Raw genomic sequence first — 16,841 nt, 5'->3', positions numbered from 1 at the left:
CTAAGAGAGCACAAGGATTTCACCATAAAGTATCTGGAATTTGGCAACTATATTTCTTTAATATGCCTGAAGTGCACTGGTCTAGATTATATGTTGACTTAGTTACTACTGAAGCTGTACGTTTAGTAACTCTAAATTTTGTGGCCATGATAATACCAGTAGTTGCCGCCACTTTCTCTGAATCTTAGACAAAATAAAGAAGAACATAAGATTAGAAATTTGCTTACTAATGATTTCTTCTGAAGAAATCAATCTTTTCTCTTGCCCAAGTGTATCGTTTCCCTCTAAGCCTTTGGTGTGCTCCCATAACGAACCACCAAAATCATACTTTTCACATTACTCAATCAAACACTCATGGATACCTTTATTTTGTATGCACCGTACTGGTTTGCTAGAGATAGAGCAATACAAGAGAGAAAACAGGCTCCTAGTCTCAAACAGCCTAAATCCTACTCCCTAAACAAGATGTCCTGAAGTTAGTTACAAGCATATTTCCCATAGGAATGTGTTTCTCACAGGCACTGACCACACACACACACACACACACACACACACACACACACCATTTTAGATATTAAAGATCACCTAGTACAATGTTTGCATTTTATTAAAAAAGGAATCTAAGTGTTAACTGACTTTTCTATTTATTCATTAATGTAAACATACAACTGTCAAAAATCCATTGCTTTCTGATCTCCCTTTAGGCATTGGTAAGACACTCTCTGAGATCTATTCACTGTATCTCTTTATATACATATAATTTTATGCTACAAAACCAATATTTATAATTTTAGGAATATTTATAATTTTAGAAATATTTTAGTGGAGATTATCAAATATGAGCAAAAACATTTGGACAAGGAAAAAAAAATGAATGAGCGTAGTCAATTAAAGATTGGCATACTTGAATTAATTTAAGATTCTAAAAAGGGAGAAAGACTATAGAATAAAAAATTAGTGTTTCATTGTAGTCTACAAAATTTATATTTTTTCACAAGAGCTAATAAATTCAAACTGAGTAGTACTTTGTTCAACTATGAAGTGATCATAAAGCAAAAACACCATCACAAAGTTAGGTGTGGTGGCACATCCCTGTAATCCCAGCACTTGGGGGCTGAGGTAGGAGGATCACTGTGAGCTTGAGGCCAGCCTGAACTGCATAGTCAAAACTTGTCTATAGGAAAAAACTACATGATTACAAATTGGATCATCAATATTTTAAATACTTAATAGGGTTATTTTAACTTTAAAAATTTAAGTTCTTTAAAACAAACAGCAACAAACAAGAACATGAATATGCAAAGATTTAACCTTAGGAAATATAATATACAAAATTATTCAATAGTCATACTATTAGAACTAGAGAAGTTCAGGGAGGAGAAAATGTACTTATCTCCAAAATATTTGGCCTACAATAGAACATTACAAGGGGACTCAGGTCAACAATTTCTGACATTGCCAGTCAAGTGGAAGACCCAATACTATTATGGACTACTGAACTCTTTTAGAATATTTTGCTGAGTTTATATACCTATACTATTTAAATGATGGAACTTAACAAAAAAAGGGGATACAGATGAATGTCCATTTTGTATCTGTGTATTCAAGTGGTTAGGATAGATATATAGTTACATTCTCTTAATGAATAGAGGGATTTGCTCTAATGGTGTTTGTACATAGGATATCAAGTCCGCATCTTGTAAGCAATTAACCTCTAGGAAAAATGTATGCAATGTGTTAATTATTGAAACTGTCCTACCAATTTGGTTTGAAACTGTCTCATTGCTATTTGTTTCTCAATAAAATTATGGGAAAAAAAAAAAAAAAAAAAAAACCATCCTGCCCCTGGGGAAAAAAAAAGACATTACAAGCTTAAAAAAAAAATAAATTAAAAGTACTTTTGGTTTTTTGTTTTCCCAGATTGGGTATAAAAGAACTGTAAGAAGTAAAAATATAAATATGCACAGATGAATTTGTGCATAAGCAAGTGATTAAAGGACAACAGAATTAAGATTTTTTTTAAAGTTTTTTTTTATGTATTTAGTACAGGGTCTAAAGGTTCTCTCTACACAGATCAGACTCATAGTGATCCTCCTGTTTTTCAGCCTCTCAATCACTGGAATGATAGGCACGCCACACCACATCACTGTCTCAGTGTGCCCCAGGGGCAGGGCAGGTACTATATGCAGGGGATCACCCTGTTCCTATGTTTACCTAAGCAGGTGCTTTAATATGCTGAGCTATCTGGCTGACCCTCAGCAGAATTAAAATTTATTGAATACTTAACTATCAAACATTATGCTACCACTTCATGGCATTTAATTCTTTTTTTAATCATTCATTCATTCATTCATTCATTCATTCATTCATTCATTCATTCATTCAGTACAGGGTCTCATATGAAGTTCCAACTAGTAGTGATGCTCCCATCTCAGCCTCCTCAGCACTGGGATTACAGGCCCAAGCCACCACACCTGGTCTCCATGGCTGGCTTGGTGCAGGGCACATGGTGCTGATCCCTGGATCCTTGCACTTGCCAGGCAGATGCTTAGAATGTCTGAGCTATCTCCATGGCAGGAATTTACTTTTCTTTAACAATCCTACAGATAAGATATTTAAGCCCCAGCTCACAGATAAGGAAAAAAAGAGCAAAGAAAAACCAGTTTAAAAGATAATTGTGACTTTTTAATTTAATTGTGACTTTTTAAAAGATAATTAACCTTTTCTTTTAGTAGAACTCTAAACATATTGTAAACTACTATTTAGCAGGGTGCTACATAATTAAAGAAACTGAAATTTTTACTGATCATTTTTCAGAAACACTAAAGAATTACTAAAAGGTATCTAAGAAATTACTTCACAAATTATTACAGCTGCACAAACTGTGGTACATCTCTTCAACACTTAAGGAAAGATGTGTCACAATGCATGCAATCTTTTGCTAGAGTATTAACAACATAGATTGTACAGAAAAATAGTCAACCACAGAAATGAAATCTGTGAATCCTCACAGTTAAATAAAAATCCCCTTTTTTGGGGGGAAAAAAAAAATCAAGAAAGCTGTTCCCATTCCATTCCCAAAACATCTAGCTTCTTGTAGAAACTAATTATCATAACCCTAGAAAAATACATGAGTCCTAACTGGTGCTTTATCTCAATGTCTTACCTCTGACTTGCCTGTACTTAGCTAATTAATTTCCCTATAAAATAATTTCACATGAGACTTTTTTCATTAAATTCAAAAGATTTAGGAGTAGGAAAGATTTCAGAAATCATCCAACTAAGTTACAGGTGAAGAATTTAAACCAGGCACTGAGTTAAGCTGCTCAAGATAGTAAGCAATGATGTACTACATAAAGATGATCCAGGTTCTTGACTCCTACCTGAATGACCTTTCTACAATCAATATTACTTCTCACTTTTTAGAGCTGTTATTAACTTCTATATTTCCCAAAGAACTTCAATGTATGGGTCCCATCTTCAGTAACTGTAATTCAGTCTAAGTCTATGTAATTCGTGGTCAGTAGGATTTTTTTCTTTTTTAAATTTATCTGGTACATTGTAGTGGGTCTCACTACACAGTTCAGACTTATAGTGATCCTCCTCTTTTCAGCCTCCCCAGCTCTGGCATTACAAGCAGACACCACCATGTCCAGACTTGGTGGTGGGCTCAGCGCACCTAGGGCAGGGCTGGTGGGGTATGTGGTGCTGGGGATTGAACACCAGTCCCTGCGCTTGCCTAAGCAGGTTCTTAGTCTGCTGAGCTATCTTGCAGGCCCAGTAGGATTTTTAAAACACAAGTGTGCCTAGCAATCAAGCCAAGATTGAGAAGCACTATTAATAGAGTATTAAGTTCAATCATGGTAACATTGAATCCAAACATTGTTTATTCTTTAAAATTTTGTCAGGACCCGAAAGGTTTCTTTTTTAATCCTGCTTAACATTTTTGCATTTACATATTATAATACTTGATTTATAATCATTCTTTCCCTGTTCCTCTTCTCAAGTCTCTCCCTTTAGTACTCAAAAACTTGTTTTTCTACCAAGTATATTTTTCCTTTTCTTGTTCTACAGAGATACCAAAGACTAATAAGTACTTTGATTTGGGCATTTTTATGATGTACAGTGTCTGAATGCATGTAGGAGGGACCAGTAATTCAGACTTTTAGGAATAGATGGGTTTGTGATCAGAAAAGGTTTTGTGAAGGAAACATTATATGAACTAAGTAATAAAAAAGATTTAACCAGGCATTTGGCGGTAGTGGTACGAAGACAGTTGAGTACAGACAGATGTTACAATAGTTCAACCTCGGAAAATGACAAGACATAAAAACGAGGGCAAACAAGCTGGGCATAGTAGCTGCAGCTACTCGGGATGTGGAGGCAAGAGCATCACTTTCACTTAAAAGAGTTCTGGGCCTGGACAGGCAACATGGTATGGACTTATCTCTTAAAAAATGGAAAAGAAAGAGAAAGGAGGACAGGACAGGACAGGACAGGACAGGACAGGACAGGACAGGACAGGACAGGAGAGGAAGGAAGGAAGGAAGGAAGGAAGGAAGGAAGGAAGGAAAAGGAGAGTAAGTTATACACATGGAGGAATGGACTTAGTGTAACTTTAGGTGCTGAGAATATATGAGATAAACATCTGATAATCCCAGACAACATTTGATGGATCTTCATAGAAGTTCCAGAGAATCTTTGCCTGTGGAACAGCTGTGTGTATCTCTCACGCACACTTTGTACTTTTCCTCAACCTAAGTACCCATTACAGATTAGCAACACTTACTCAGGTGTCAAACCTTAGAAATTCTCCTCAATCCTTCTCTGCTATATACCACATCATCAAGTCAAACAGCTCTATCTCCCAAATATTTCAAATCTGACTGCTTTCCAGTAACTCCACCACTAATGCAAGTTATCCTACTTTCTTGCTGACTACTACAGAAGTAGCCTTTCTTGTTCCTTCTCCATCCAGTCCATTTTTTTTACACTGCAAAGTAATCCATTAAAAGTGAAATGGTACATTCAAAATTATTTGCCAGCTGCTGCTTCATTAATCTTGTCTCTTAATGCATGACCCTGGTCCTCTTCTCCTGTACCTCATTAAGTTTACTTTCTTAAAACTGCTGTTCCTGTACTGGTTGTATTTGAAAAGCTCTCCTTTACACCATCCCAACGACTTTACCTTCGCAACATTTAGCTTTCCATTCAGATATTATCTCCTTCAGGACAAATCTTTGCCCCCTCCATCAAAAATATTATTCTATCTACTCATCCTAGTAACCTGACTTAATCTGTGTAGCACCTATTACGAGAATTCTATTACTTACTTAGTTACCAGCATGTTTATTCTGTCTTCCTGTATTAAAACTAAACACCACAAAAACAAAAACTAGTACATGACCTATTCTTATTTAGTTCTTGGAATAATAGCCACATCAGAGTGGGCACTCAAGTACATGATGAATAAGTCCTATAATAATGTCTTCACTAGAGTGTTCTATAGATCTCTGGCATCAATGGCTTGAACATAAATAATTTCTACTACGTGGAAATGGCGCTCTAGGTTCATGACATTCAGTGAGTAGTATTTACTTTCTGGGGGTTTTAAAGAATCTGCAGTTCTCAACTCACACACACAGTTATTCTTGTAATGCAATTCTGTATCTCTAGTTTACTATTTATACAACGTTGGGCAAATCCCTTAAACTGATAGAATTGTGCAAACTAAGTAAGTTAATATATACAAAATGCTTAAAATAGCATCATATTATACAGTAAACAAATATTGGCTGTTTGGTTTTTATGTAAAACGTGTCTATGGAAAGAAAGCACCCTTCCTCCACAAAAAAAGGAAAGCAAGACCATAGGTAGTTTCATGGTAAAGATAAAATAAGATCATCTAATGAAGTGATTGCTTTCACCACAGAATAGCTGTTCAATTTGGAAAGTAGCAAAGATCCTGGTACATATACCACACTATAGTTCTTGGCTGAAATTAATTTAACAGCCTATTAAGTTTTCTTAGCCTTGACAAAGTGGACTACTCTCAAATCTGTCCCACGATGTAAGTATTGTTTTCAGGACTAAAACAACTTTACTTGGTTTCTTCAAAGCCAATTACAAATGTGACTTCATCTGTGAATCCTTTCCCTGTGATGATTACTGCCTTTGAAATATCCAGAGAACTTTTAAGTTCTTACTCTACAGTTAAATAATGTTATGTCCTTAGTGTTAAATTATATATAGGAGCCACATCTTGCTTATTACACATTCAACAAATGTTTATGGAGTAAAAGCAATAAAAATATGCAACAAAAAAAATTAAACCAGTAACACCATAGCAGTATATGCACTGTATGAAGATATCATAAAGGGAATACAGCCTCTTTTACATATATCTGCAGTGTCTAGCATGACACAATATATATGGCAGCCATTCAGTATCTGCCAAATCCAATTCCTACCTCCTTTCTGAAGCTTTCCCATAACCAAAATAACTCACTGTGCTTTTTTCCCTAAACCCTAAAACACTGTCCATACCACTGCACACATGATACCTATCATAGGCTGTTATTTATTATTTTATACAGGTTTAACCTCAACTACAGCATGTGTTTAACACATTTTATGTGAGACCCCACACAAAAATGGCACAAAACCCTAGTGTGAAGACTTCTCAGTAATTACTAAACTTTTGGTGCCTGTTAAATGGTTAATGTCTTAAAGCAACTTATACATAGCATAGCACAATATATAGGGCAGGCATTCAGTATCTGTCAAATTCAATTCTTTCTGAAGCTTTGCTATAACCAACATAGTTATTCAGCTGTTTACACTGTTAACAACATCACCCTCGAACCATTTCACTTATGCTCTAGTTTTCTACAAATCTAGGAGCCTTTGCACAAGAGTTCTTAAAATGGAAGGTCAAAGGGGTGTCTGTTAGAAGTCCAAGACTGCAACTACTCTAAAGCTAATAATTCAAACCACAGGAAGAATTATTTCCTACCCCTAGGAGAGGCTGGACTCTGGGGAATTCAGATACAAATACATGTAACAGATTCATCAAGAGAGTTAAGTCTATACACCTATAAGAGAGTATACTGCCCATACTAGGATACTCAATAAATGAGACTTACTTTTTCCTCAAATTTTATAAGGTTCTCAATCCTATTGGTAAGTAAGAAAGCACTGTAACTGTATAATCTCTTAATTTCAGAGTACTGAATACCCAGTAGAAATTAATTCCTGGTCCCCTGTTCATTATGATCCAGTAAGCAGTTTTAGAGCACTCAAGGATCTTTGAATCTGTAAGGCATACCTCAAATCTTAAAAACATACAAAGATAAATAGAGAACACCATGGAATCTTAAAGTAATAGTATGCTTACTGGTTTCCATAGTTATCATCTGATATATACTATTTGAATATTTGGATGAAAAGTTAAGTTTTAGGATACACAATCATAATAAACCAAAATCTGAGGTCATATGAACCTCTACCCTAACCCAGTATTTTTAGGGTATCACAGACAGTACATAATCTTCTACCCAAATCTAGAAAACCATAGGCTTAAGTAGTTCTGTATCTATTCCAAGAAAAACTTTCTTGCCAAATGTGGAAGTCTTTAATCCCAGCATTTAGGAGGCTCAGGCAGGAGGATCGTCCAATGCCAACTTGGAATGAGCTCAAGGCCAGCCTGAACTACATAGTGAAACCCTGTCTCAAAAAAGATCCAAAACAAAGAAAAATTCCTTGTTTGTTTAATTTCACCAAGTCTTCATTCTAGAGAGACTAGTCTTTGTTTTTCATGTCTCCTACCTGTAACTTTTCTAACCAGTAGACCCCCACATAAAAATGGCTCAGAACCCTACTGAACTCTTCCAACATGAATACAAAATTAATGGTGATACCTGAATGCACGTGGGAGAAAGAACTTAGGTTACGTCAATCTTGATGTGTTATTACAAATAAGTAGCCACTACCAATGGCATTCCCACCTACCAATTCCCGATCTCCATAATGAAGGTCAGTCCCTCAAAATTTATCATTCTGACTTAAAACTATTAAAACCCTGACCCTCACTCAAGTCCCACAGGATAACTTGTTCTCCTATTGTCTGATAAGGTGTTTATACTACCAATTATGATCAATTTGGCTACTGGAGTCTCAAGAAAAAACTGCCAATGCAGACTGTCTTTTCTTACTAGCTGTAGCTTCTAAACATGTACCTTGGAAAATAACTATCTCAACCCAAAATATGTCAGCTAAACTGACCTAACGCTCATCTTCTTCAGTAGACTAATACCTAAATCATAAACAGAAAAAGATAATCTATATACTCAACATATTGCATCACCACTGTTATGCACATGTAACTATATGACCAACAAAAAGGGAATACCGTAAATAGCGTCTTCTAAAACTGAGAAACACTTTTAAAATATTTTTCAGGAAAATAAATTTGCTCATTTATTAATCCTTATACATCCTTAATACACAATGATTTTACATAAATTTGAAATTTGTTTGCCATATTAATGATACAAATCCATTCTGTATCTAAGGCCCAATTTTATTTTTATATTTAAGGTTAAAAAACAGACTGGTTTTTATAAAGTCTCAATGAGCTGATAATAATCACTGCCATTTTCCTACCAAAAAAACCCCAAAACCCTTAGTTTTCTTCATTTCACATTTCTGCTATGATACACAAGGAACTTTTAAAAGCAAAGTAAGGTCTCTGCAGCTGCTCTATTGAAATAAGTGCTTTAAAACTGTTATATATTTCTATGGTAAGGCTTACAAGAAAGATAAAGGTCATCCTGAAATACAAGCTACACAGAACACTACTAGTTAATAATATTCCTTCAACAATAAGTATAAACATTGTGGATAAATAAGCAATACCTTTTCTTGGCAACAGAGTGCTTTTAAAATGTTGAAGCAAGGAAGGAAGGAAGGAAGGAAGGAAGGAAGGAAGGAAGGAAGGAAGGAAGGATTGATTTATTTCTATATATGTATTTTATTTACTAATTCTACATTAGCAAAATTTTGTGTCATAGATAGAAATAATGCCTATACACAAAATTAGAGTTTCATCCTTCCACTAAACTTTAAAATCTGTATTAAAGGTAAAGTGGCATGACAAGAGATTCTGGTAAGTACTGCAATTTTATTTCTCATACAGGAATGGTTCCAAGTCAAGTAAGTGATTTTTATTTGAAGTTGGCTGAGATTGTCAGTAATCAGATGTCTCCTCCAGTTACTCAATTATGGTATATATTTTACTGAAATTTATACTTTTAATATCCTGTTCCATTAATAGAAATTTTATTAACAAATAAGAAATCAATAGATTGTTAACAGTAATGGAGATGATAAAATCTTTTTAATAGGTAGCACTTTTGAAATGTGGAAAAATGCGAAGATATTTTATAATCCAGAATTTTATAATAATATTTAACATTTATTGAGCACTTACTATGCACCAGGCACTATGTAAAGCACTTTAAAAATACTGTAACTTTTTTTTTTTTTCCAGAACGTAGGATTGAACTCATGCCCTTGTACTTGCTGGGCAAGCACTTAGTCTACTGAGCCATCTCCCCAGCCCTGGTAACTTTTTAAAGAATCTTATACAATGAAAATAGAACTAAACTCTGAGTCAGAAGTTTAGATTCCATAATGAGACAGAGCTAATGAAAAAGAAAATATTTGCTAAACAAAAATTAATTCATAGATAACACAAAACAATCTACCAAACCAAACAAAAACCAGTAACAAAAACCCAAAATTCCTACACTTTTACTTTCCTCTAACTGAAAACAAAGAGAGTATCTACTTTTAATTTGTTTACCAATTTAAAAAATACTACAAAGGAACATACTGCACAAAAGGTGTCAAAGTAAGTTTGAGTCTACTCTACATCCAAGTAATAAATTTAGAATAAGGGCTAATATAATGAGTTTTTACCTTGTAAAATCTTTGACAAAATTCTGAGTATTTTTTCTGCTAAGTCCTATAAACGCAAAGGGCAGCAATGGTTGTCCTTTAACAGTTACTTTTCTCTTTAAATAAGTATTCCAGAATAAATGCAAAATTCTTACTTTGTTGCCCGTATAAACTTGCCCCAAACTGAGACAGCTGACCTGATGTAGATGGTGATGCCAGCATCTAGAAACAAATTAATGATATTAGAGCATAAAGAAAGAACATAAAGTATTCATTTACATTTTATAAATCTCTACCTTCATACACAAATGTCAGACTCTAACCCATTTTCATTCTTCCTAAAAAGTAAACATTATGTTACCCTAATTCTTATGAGAACACTACAAGTGAGTGAAACCAAATTGTACAAATGAATACGAGTTTTAATACCTTAAAGGTTTTTTATATTATTACATTAAGCTAAATTATATCATCACTATTCACATGAAAAAAAAAAAAAAATCCAGGCTAACAAAAATATAAATAACATGGCAAAACCTCATCTCTGTATATTTATAAGTACAATAACTTAAGTCTTAGATAATATTACATTATAAATTCAATGTAATACCTAAATAGAAAAGTTTTGTTCTTCCTAAGAATAGTTCCTAATTTTTATATTAAAAAATAAATGATTTCTAGCAAATGGGAAGAAAAAAATCTACAAATATACATTACCATAAATGTGGAGAGATGCAATAGCAAAAGCCAGCAAAAAATACTTATTAAAATATGGACATGATAATGATTGATAAGGTTAATGAATGACAGAAATTTCAAGATACTTGTTGAACAGTGTCCGTGAACTACAGCATTAATGTCTTTTTTTCATAGTAGGATATAAATTCCTTGAAGGCATGTTACATTCATGTAGCATGCTATATTTTTAGATTTTATAGATAGCATACACAGGCATATACATATATATGTACCTGTGTCTCTATGTATGTATGTATGTCAGGTAATTAAGGTGAGTAAATGAAAATGTTTATGTTGTATATTGTCTTATATTAAACAACCATCAAATGCTTAAATAAGACGTCTCATGTTATCAAGAGGCTTATTATCTAATGGAGCAAGAAATTATACAATTACATTCAAAGCACAGTGTGAAAAATGTTATAAAGAAATTATAAAGCATCACTGGAGGAATTTAATTGTAATACCTACACTAGGAAGATGTATCAATACAACATTCTAGGTAGTAATATCTGATGAAGGGTCTTCCAGGCCAAGAATATGTAATAAGGTTAATGACGTGACGAGAAAACAAAACAAGAAATAGTGGTGCCTGTATAACAGGCTAAGTGAGAAAAGAGATAAAAGTTCACCCATAAAGTGAATACAACTTGAAGGGCTAACTGCAAATGGCCTTCTTAAATGTCACATAGTTGGGGCTGGTGAGATGGCTCAGTGGTCTAAAGCACCTACTTAGAACAAGCTTAGCAAAGCACAGGGACCGCAGTTCAATCCCCCAGCACCACATGCCAGCCCACCCCGCCCCTGGTGGGCTGAGCTGGCCACACACACACACACACATAAATAAATAAAATTTTAAAAAAAATGTCACATAGTTGGTAAGCAACTATGACAATTAAAAAAAAATAGTATTAAGGAAGTGACATGATCAAAATGGGCTTTGGGAAGAAAATTCTAAGAGTAGAACTAGATGGCAATGGTAAGATATCAAACTAGAATAGTGTTAAGTGGAACTACAAACAAGACACCCTGACAGTGGAAGTAAAAGTACTTTATGTACTTCTGAGCTAGCTGTAGCTACAGGCAAAAATAAATAAGCAGAAAAATCGCAAAGCAGAGAACTTTCAAGGGCTGCTGCTCTGCTGTTTCCTGAGAAGGAAAATCATGCTCACACCAGGCACAGTTAAGAAAACCCAGAAGAATCTGTACACAGATTGAATGCAATCCCGATCAAAATATCCACAGCATAATTTATAGACTTAGAGAAAACAATCCAGAAATTCATATGGAATCAAAAGAGATACAGGATTGCAAAAGCAATTTTAGGCAACAAGAGTAAGGCAGGAAGTCTTGCAATATCTGACATCAAGCTACACTACAGAGCAATACAGTAGTGATAAAGATGCACAGTGATGGAACAAAACAGATACAGAAACTTCCCCAGACACATTCAGCTGTCTGATCTTTGACAAAGGGGCCAAAAGTATTAGAAGAAAGTAACCTAGTCAACAAATGATGTTGGGAAACCCATTATCTGCTTGTAGAAGACTGAATCTAGACTTTACTCTTATCACATACCAAATTAAAATCAAAATGGAAACATTGAGCATTAAGGTAAATGCTTAAAGACCTAAGTGTGCAAAAAGATTTTTCTAAATAGAACCTCAACTGCACAAGAAATAATAGCAGAAATGAAGAGACACTTCACAGAGGAAGAAATCTAAGCAACCAACAAAGAGAAAAATACGTTCAAATCCAATCATCTGAGAAATGCAAACTGAAGCAATACTTAGATTCTACCTTACTCCAAAAGAATGGCCATCATTAGAAAACCAAACAACAAAAGCTGCATTCAGCAGAAAAGTATAAACAAGAGGTATAAAAAGTAAAGCCATGCTAATATGCTGAGCAGTAAAAGGCTCAAGTCAACAACTTCTGACATTGCCAGTCATGCGGATAACACACTACTATTATAGACTACTGGACTATACTGGATTACTCTACTGAACACATGCACCTACAATATATGAATGGCTTTGGAATACCCATTTCTGACAAAAGTAAACAAAAAGCGGGGCTATAAATGAAGGACAATCTTGTAGTGAAAAAAAAACATACAAAATAGCATAGAAATACAGCTACTTTCTTAGTTCAATGAGAAGTTTTGAACTAATAGTTTAGACAAGATATGTCTGCATCTTATACTATGAATAACTACTACAAAGACAATTAATTATTGTAACTGTTCTACTAACCTGTTCTGAAACTGTCTGAGTGCTACTTCTTTCTCAATAAAATTAATATTAAAAAAAACTAAAAAAAAAAGCTGCATTGCTGTGCTGAAAAAGGAACCATCCTATATTGTTGGTGAGATTGCAAACTTGTACAACCATTACAGAAATCAGTGTGGAGATTTCTCAAAGAACCGAAATTTGAAAACACATGAGGGCCAGGGAGATAGCTTAGTAGAATAGGCGCTTGCCTGGCAAGCGCAAAGTCCTGAGTTCAATCCCCAGCACCACCAAAAAAAAAAAAAAAATCACATATGAGCCAGAAATTACCCTATATGAATCTTCCCTAAAAAGCAAAGTCATCATACTACAGCAATACTTGCACACCAATGTTTACAGCAGCACAATTATTAACAGTTAAGTTTTGGAAGAAGCCTGAATACCGTACCATCAACAGATGACTGGATAAAGAAAAAGTGGCACCTCTATATAATGGAATACTATTTGGCTACAAAGAAAGATAAAGTTGACAGATTTGTAAGAAAAGAGACACCTGGAAAATACAAGGTTGAATGAAATATACCAGACAAGTTTAAATACTGTAAACTTGAGTGAGACAAAATACAAACAAAATGATAAAGGATGGGCAGAAGGGAGTAAGGGAATGAATTTGTTGCAACAGGGAAGGGGTCCAAGTGAATGATGAGGGCAAGTAAAAATATATAGAATAAAGATGTGTACAGGAATATACACACCTCAACGAATATGAACAAAGTATGCTATAATATGAGCTCAGATTAATAGTATCAGCATGAACGAAAATCAGGATGGAATTAAAAAAGAGAGGGAGAGTTAAGGAGAAAAGAATTCAGAAAAGCAAGCTGTGGTACATTCATGCACCCATTCCGCAAGATAACTATAAATGCATGTACTGCAAATATTTACTAACAAACTTTTTAAAAGTTTAAAAACAATTAAAGGGAAAAACATTTTTAAAATGGCAACATACATATAGTTTATGATTTTCATGTCGAAATTCTTGTTTTAATTATTCTAAAGACTGCATAATTTCTAGATACCATTCTAACATCAGTACTTATAGCAGTAATATTTGCTTATAAAATATCAAAACTTACATTGTTTCTTAAATCAAGAGTATGCAATATTGACAATTACACAACAAACTACATATTCTTAATCTTTTAAACCAAGAAGTCAAAAGAAGTCTGATCAAATTCTTTTTCATTGGTGCAATGCTCATAACTTACCACATTACCTACCAGTAATTCATAAATATATTACACATTTATTTCCAAATTGCAAAAAGGAAAAGACATATAATATAAAGCAAAGCTTTGTGAACTAAAAGTAAAAAGGTCTACATAAAATGCTGAAAAAGAACATGACTTCACTATTAGCTATAAATAAAATAGTTAATTCTAAAAGCTTTACATACTGTGTAAGATGTTGGCCAGTATGATCCCTGAATTTAGAATGCTACATACCTATTTTCAAGTGGACAATTTAAAATGTTACTCTTAAAAAAGTATACCTACTAAACATTTAGTGTTCAAAGAATATACATTTTATTTTTTCACAAGTTTTATACACACACACACACACACACACACAAATAAATGGCAGATACCAGTCCTCTCAGCATGGGAGGAGACAGTCAGGAAGCACAGAGGCACAACATGCAGGGAGAGAGGTTGTGGTTTCCATGGGCAGTTATCTCACACTAAGCAGGTGGGTGATCAGTTCACCACTGCGTGTGTACATTAAATATCACTTTCTCCGTTTTAAATAAGCAACAGTTAGTCAACAGTATGCTCCAAAATATGAAAGGAGTTTAATGTTACATTAGGGATTATACCATTTAATATATTAATATATTGTTAAAACTACTGCCTTAAAATGTGTCATAAGTGTAAATATATAATGTCTTTAAAATCTGCACCTAATATATATTTTTATATTCTGAAATAGTGTTAAAACTGAATTTAGCATAATCAAGAAATGTGAATGAGACAATAATGTATTCATGAATATACAAAGTAAAAATATATATATAGAGAGAGAGAAAGACAGAGGCAGAGAAACCCTGGCAGAGTAATGAGTGTTAAGAGAAGACAACTGAAAATTTAAATGTATCTCAAATGATAAAGGATGAATTCCTCACAAAAACAAAATCACACATCAAGAAGAGTATTACCAGAGGGAATGCAGTATAAATAGAAAGAGCCCAACTATGAAGAAAAAAAAAATTCCAATTTGAATTTTCGTTCTGCCACTTACCCCTGGAAGCAATGGAGCCTTGGTTTCCTTCCAGTGAGAGGAAATAACTCTACCTACCTCACAGAGCTGAAGTGAAGAATAAGTAAGAAATAGAACATAGTGCTCAACAAATTATACCAGTGGCTGCTAAGTTAGAATCCAATCCTTCTTTCAATAGCAGACAAAGGAAGGTTCAGCCTCTGGAAACTGGAGCTAAAGAAGTTTATTTTAAGAATTACAGGTAAAATAAGGTGTAGAACTTGTGTTCACAAGAAGTAAAAAAGACTAAATGTCACATAATCAGTAGAATGATGAAACCAAAAAGTAGCTTCTTGTGTTTCAGTCTAAAATGATCAGAATAATTATACATTTTCCATATCTCAAAAAATATACAATGTACACTTCAATCAAACAACATGATAGTAAAAGTCTGAAATCTACTAGAAATAGTAATGTGATTCTACTTATTTTTCTCACTCAAAGAAACTGTTTGTCCTTTAATACAGAAACTCAACAGTTGAGAACTGCATTTAAAAAAAATCATTTCCACTGGTAATAGCTCTGGGATACATGACTAATAAAAGTCTAAAAATTTGTGCTTAAAAATATATATCTGAGACAGGGCACAGTGATGAATGCTGGGAGGCTGAGACAGGAGAACTGCTGCAAATTCAAGGCTAGTCTGGCCTAATAAGTACAAGGTCAGCCTGAATGGCATAGCAAGACCCTCTCAAAAAACAGAAGTATATTTCAAAACTAAGTCTGGCTCCTGTCAGCTCTTTATGACCACACTTATGTATTAAATCTTCCATTTTTCTCATGCTTCCTAACAGTGATTGCTCATTTTTCTAAGCTACTTTATCTAAAAAAATATGATCCCAATCATGACAACATTTTTAAGAAACATTAAAATCAGCTTAAGAAATTATTTTCTTTTTTACTTTTTTTTTTTTTTTTTTGTGGAATCGGGGATTGAACTCAGGCCCTTGTGCTTGCCAAGGAAGCACTTATTCCACTGAGCCATCTCCCTGGCCCCATTAAGAAATTATTTTCATGAGGCTTCAAAACACAAAACTTTATTAAATAAAAATTCCACCAAACAAAATTTAAAATGAAATTTGCTTTAAAATGTTCTAAAAAATCACTGAATATAAAGATATGACAATATGATTTCAAGAAAAAAAAAACTTGACTGTATCTTAGCCACACAGACAAAAAAAAGACGAACAAAAAGGAAGAGAAGTATGTCCATGCACATAAAATATCTGCAAACTTAGAATTCTAAATCTAGAGAGAATCTGGAGGACATTTTAAAATTGGAATGCTTTTTTTTTAAAAAATGAAATCAGAACAAAACCTAGCAAGCTGACACAGACTCTAAGAAGATAATAGAGTAAAAGTAACAGAAGAGGAATACCCAGGGTAGGGGTGGGGCCCTTCCAAAACAAACACTCATTAGGCCACAAAACCTAATAGCTTGTAAATCATACAGTGAAATTACAAATTTACTATGTATTATAAGTCATTTTCATTAAAATCATAGGATTTTGTAGAGAATATTTTCAAATAGTGCCATATTTAATGTAATTAATTCCCCATATTAAATATTTAAGTCAAATTTTCACAGGAGTCAAA

General features: G+C 33.9%; 1 protein-coding gene across 4 annotated transcripts in view; it reads right to left on the bottom strand.

Moving 5' to 3' along the window:
• Nucleotides 1-16,841, bottom strand: part of Cnot2 (CCR4-NOT transcription complex subunit 2) — a 103,554-nt gene that overhangs the window by 27,912 nt on the left and 58,801 nt on the right. For all 4 annotated transcript variants that reach the window (XM_004632162.3, XM_004632161.3, XM_023716258.1 and 1 more), the window contains exon 4: nucleotides 10,116-10,182. In XM_004632162.3, coding sequence (XP_004632219.1) covers nucleotides 10,116-10,182 — 67 coding nt within the window. The remainder of the gene's footprint in view (nucleotides 1-10,115; nucleotides 10,183-16,841) is intronic.

Source organism: Octodon degus, unplaced genomic scaffold (assembly GCF_000260255.1).
Source record: "Octodon degus isolate 3935 unplaced genomic scaffold, OctDeg1.0 scaffold00047, whole genome shotgun sequence".
In the NCBI taxonomy this organism is placed as follows: Eukaryota; Metazoa; Chordata; class Mammalia; order Rodentia; family Octodontidae; genus Octodon; species Octodon degus.
This window is presented reverse-complemented; position numbering and strand designations above follow the sequence as displayed.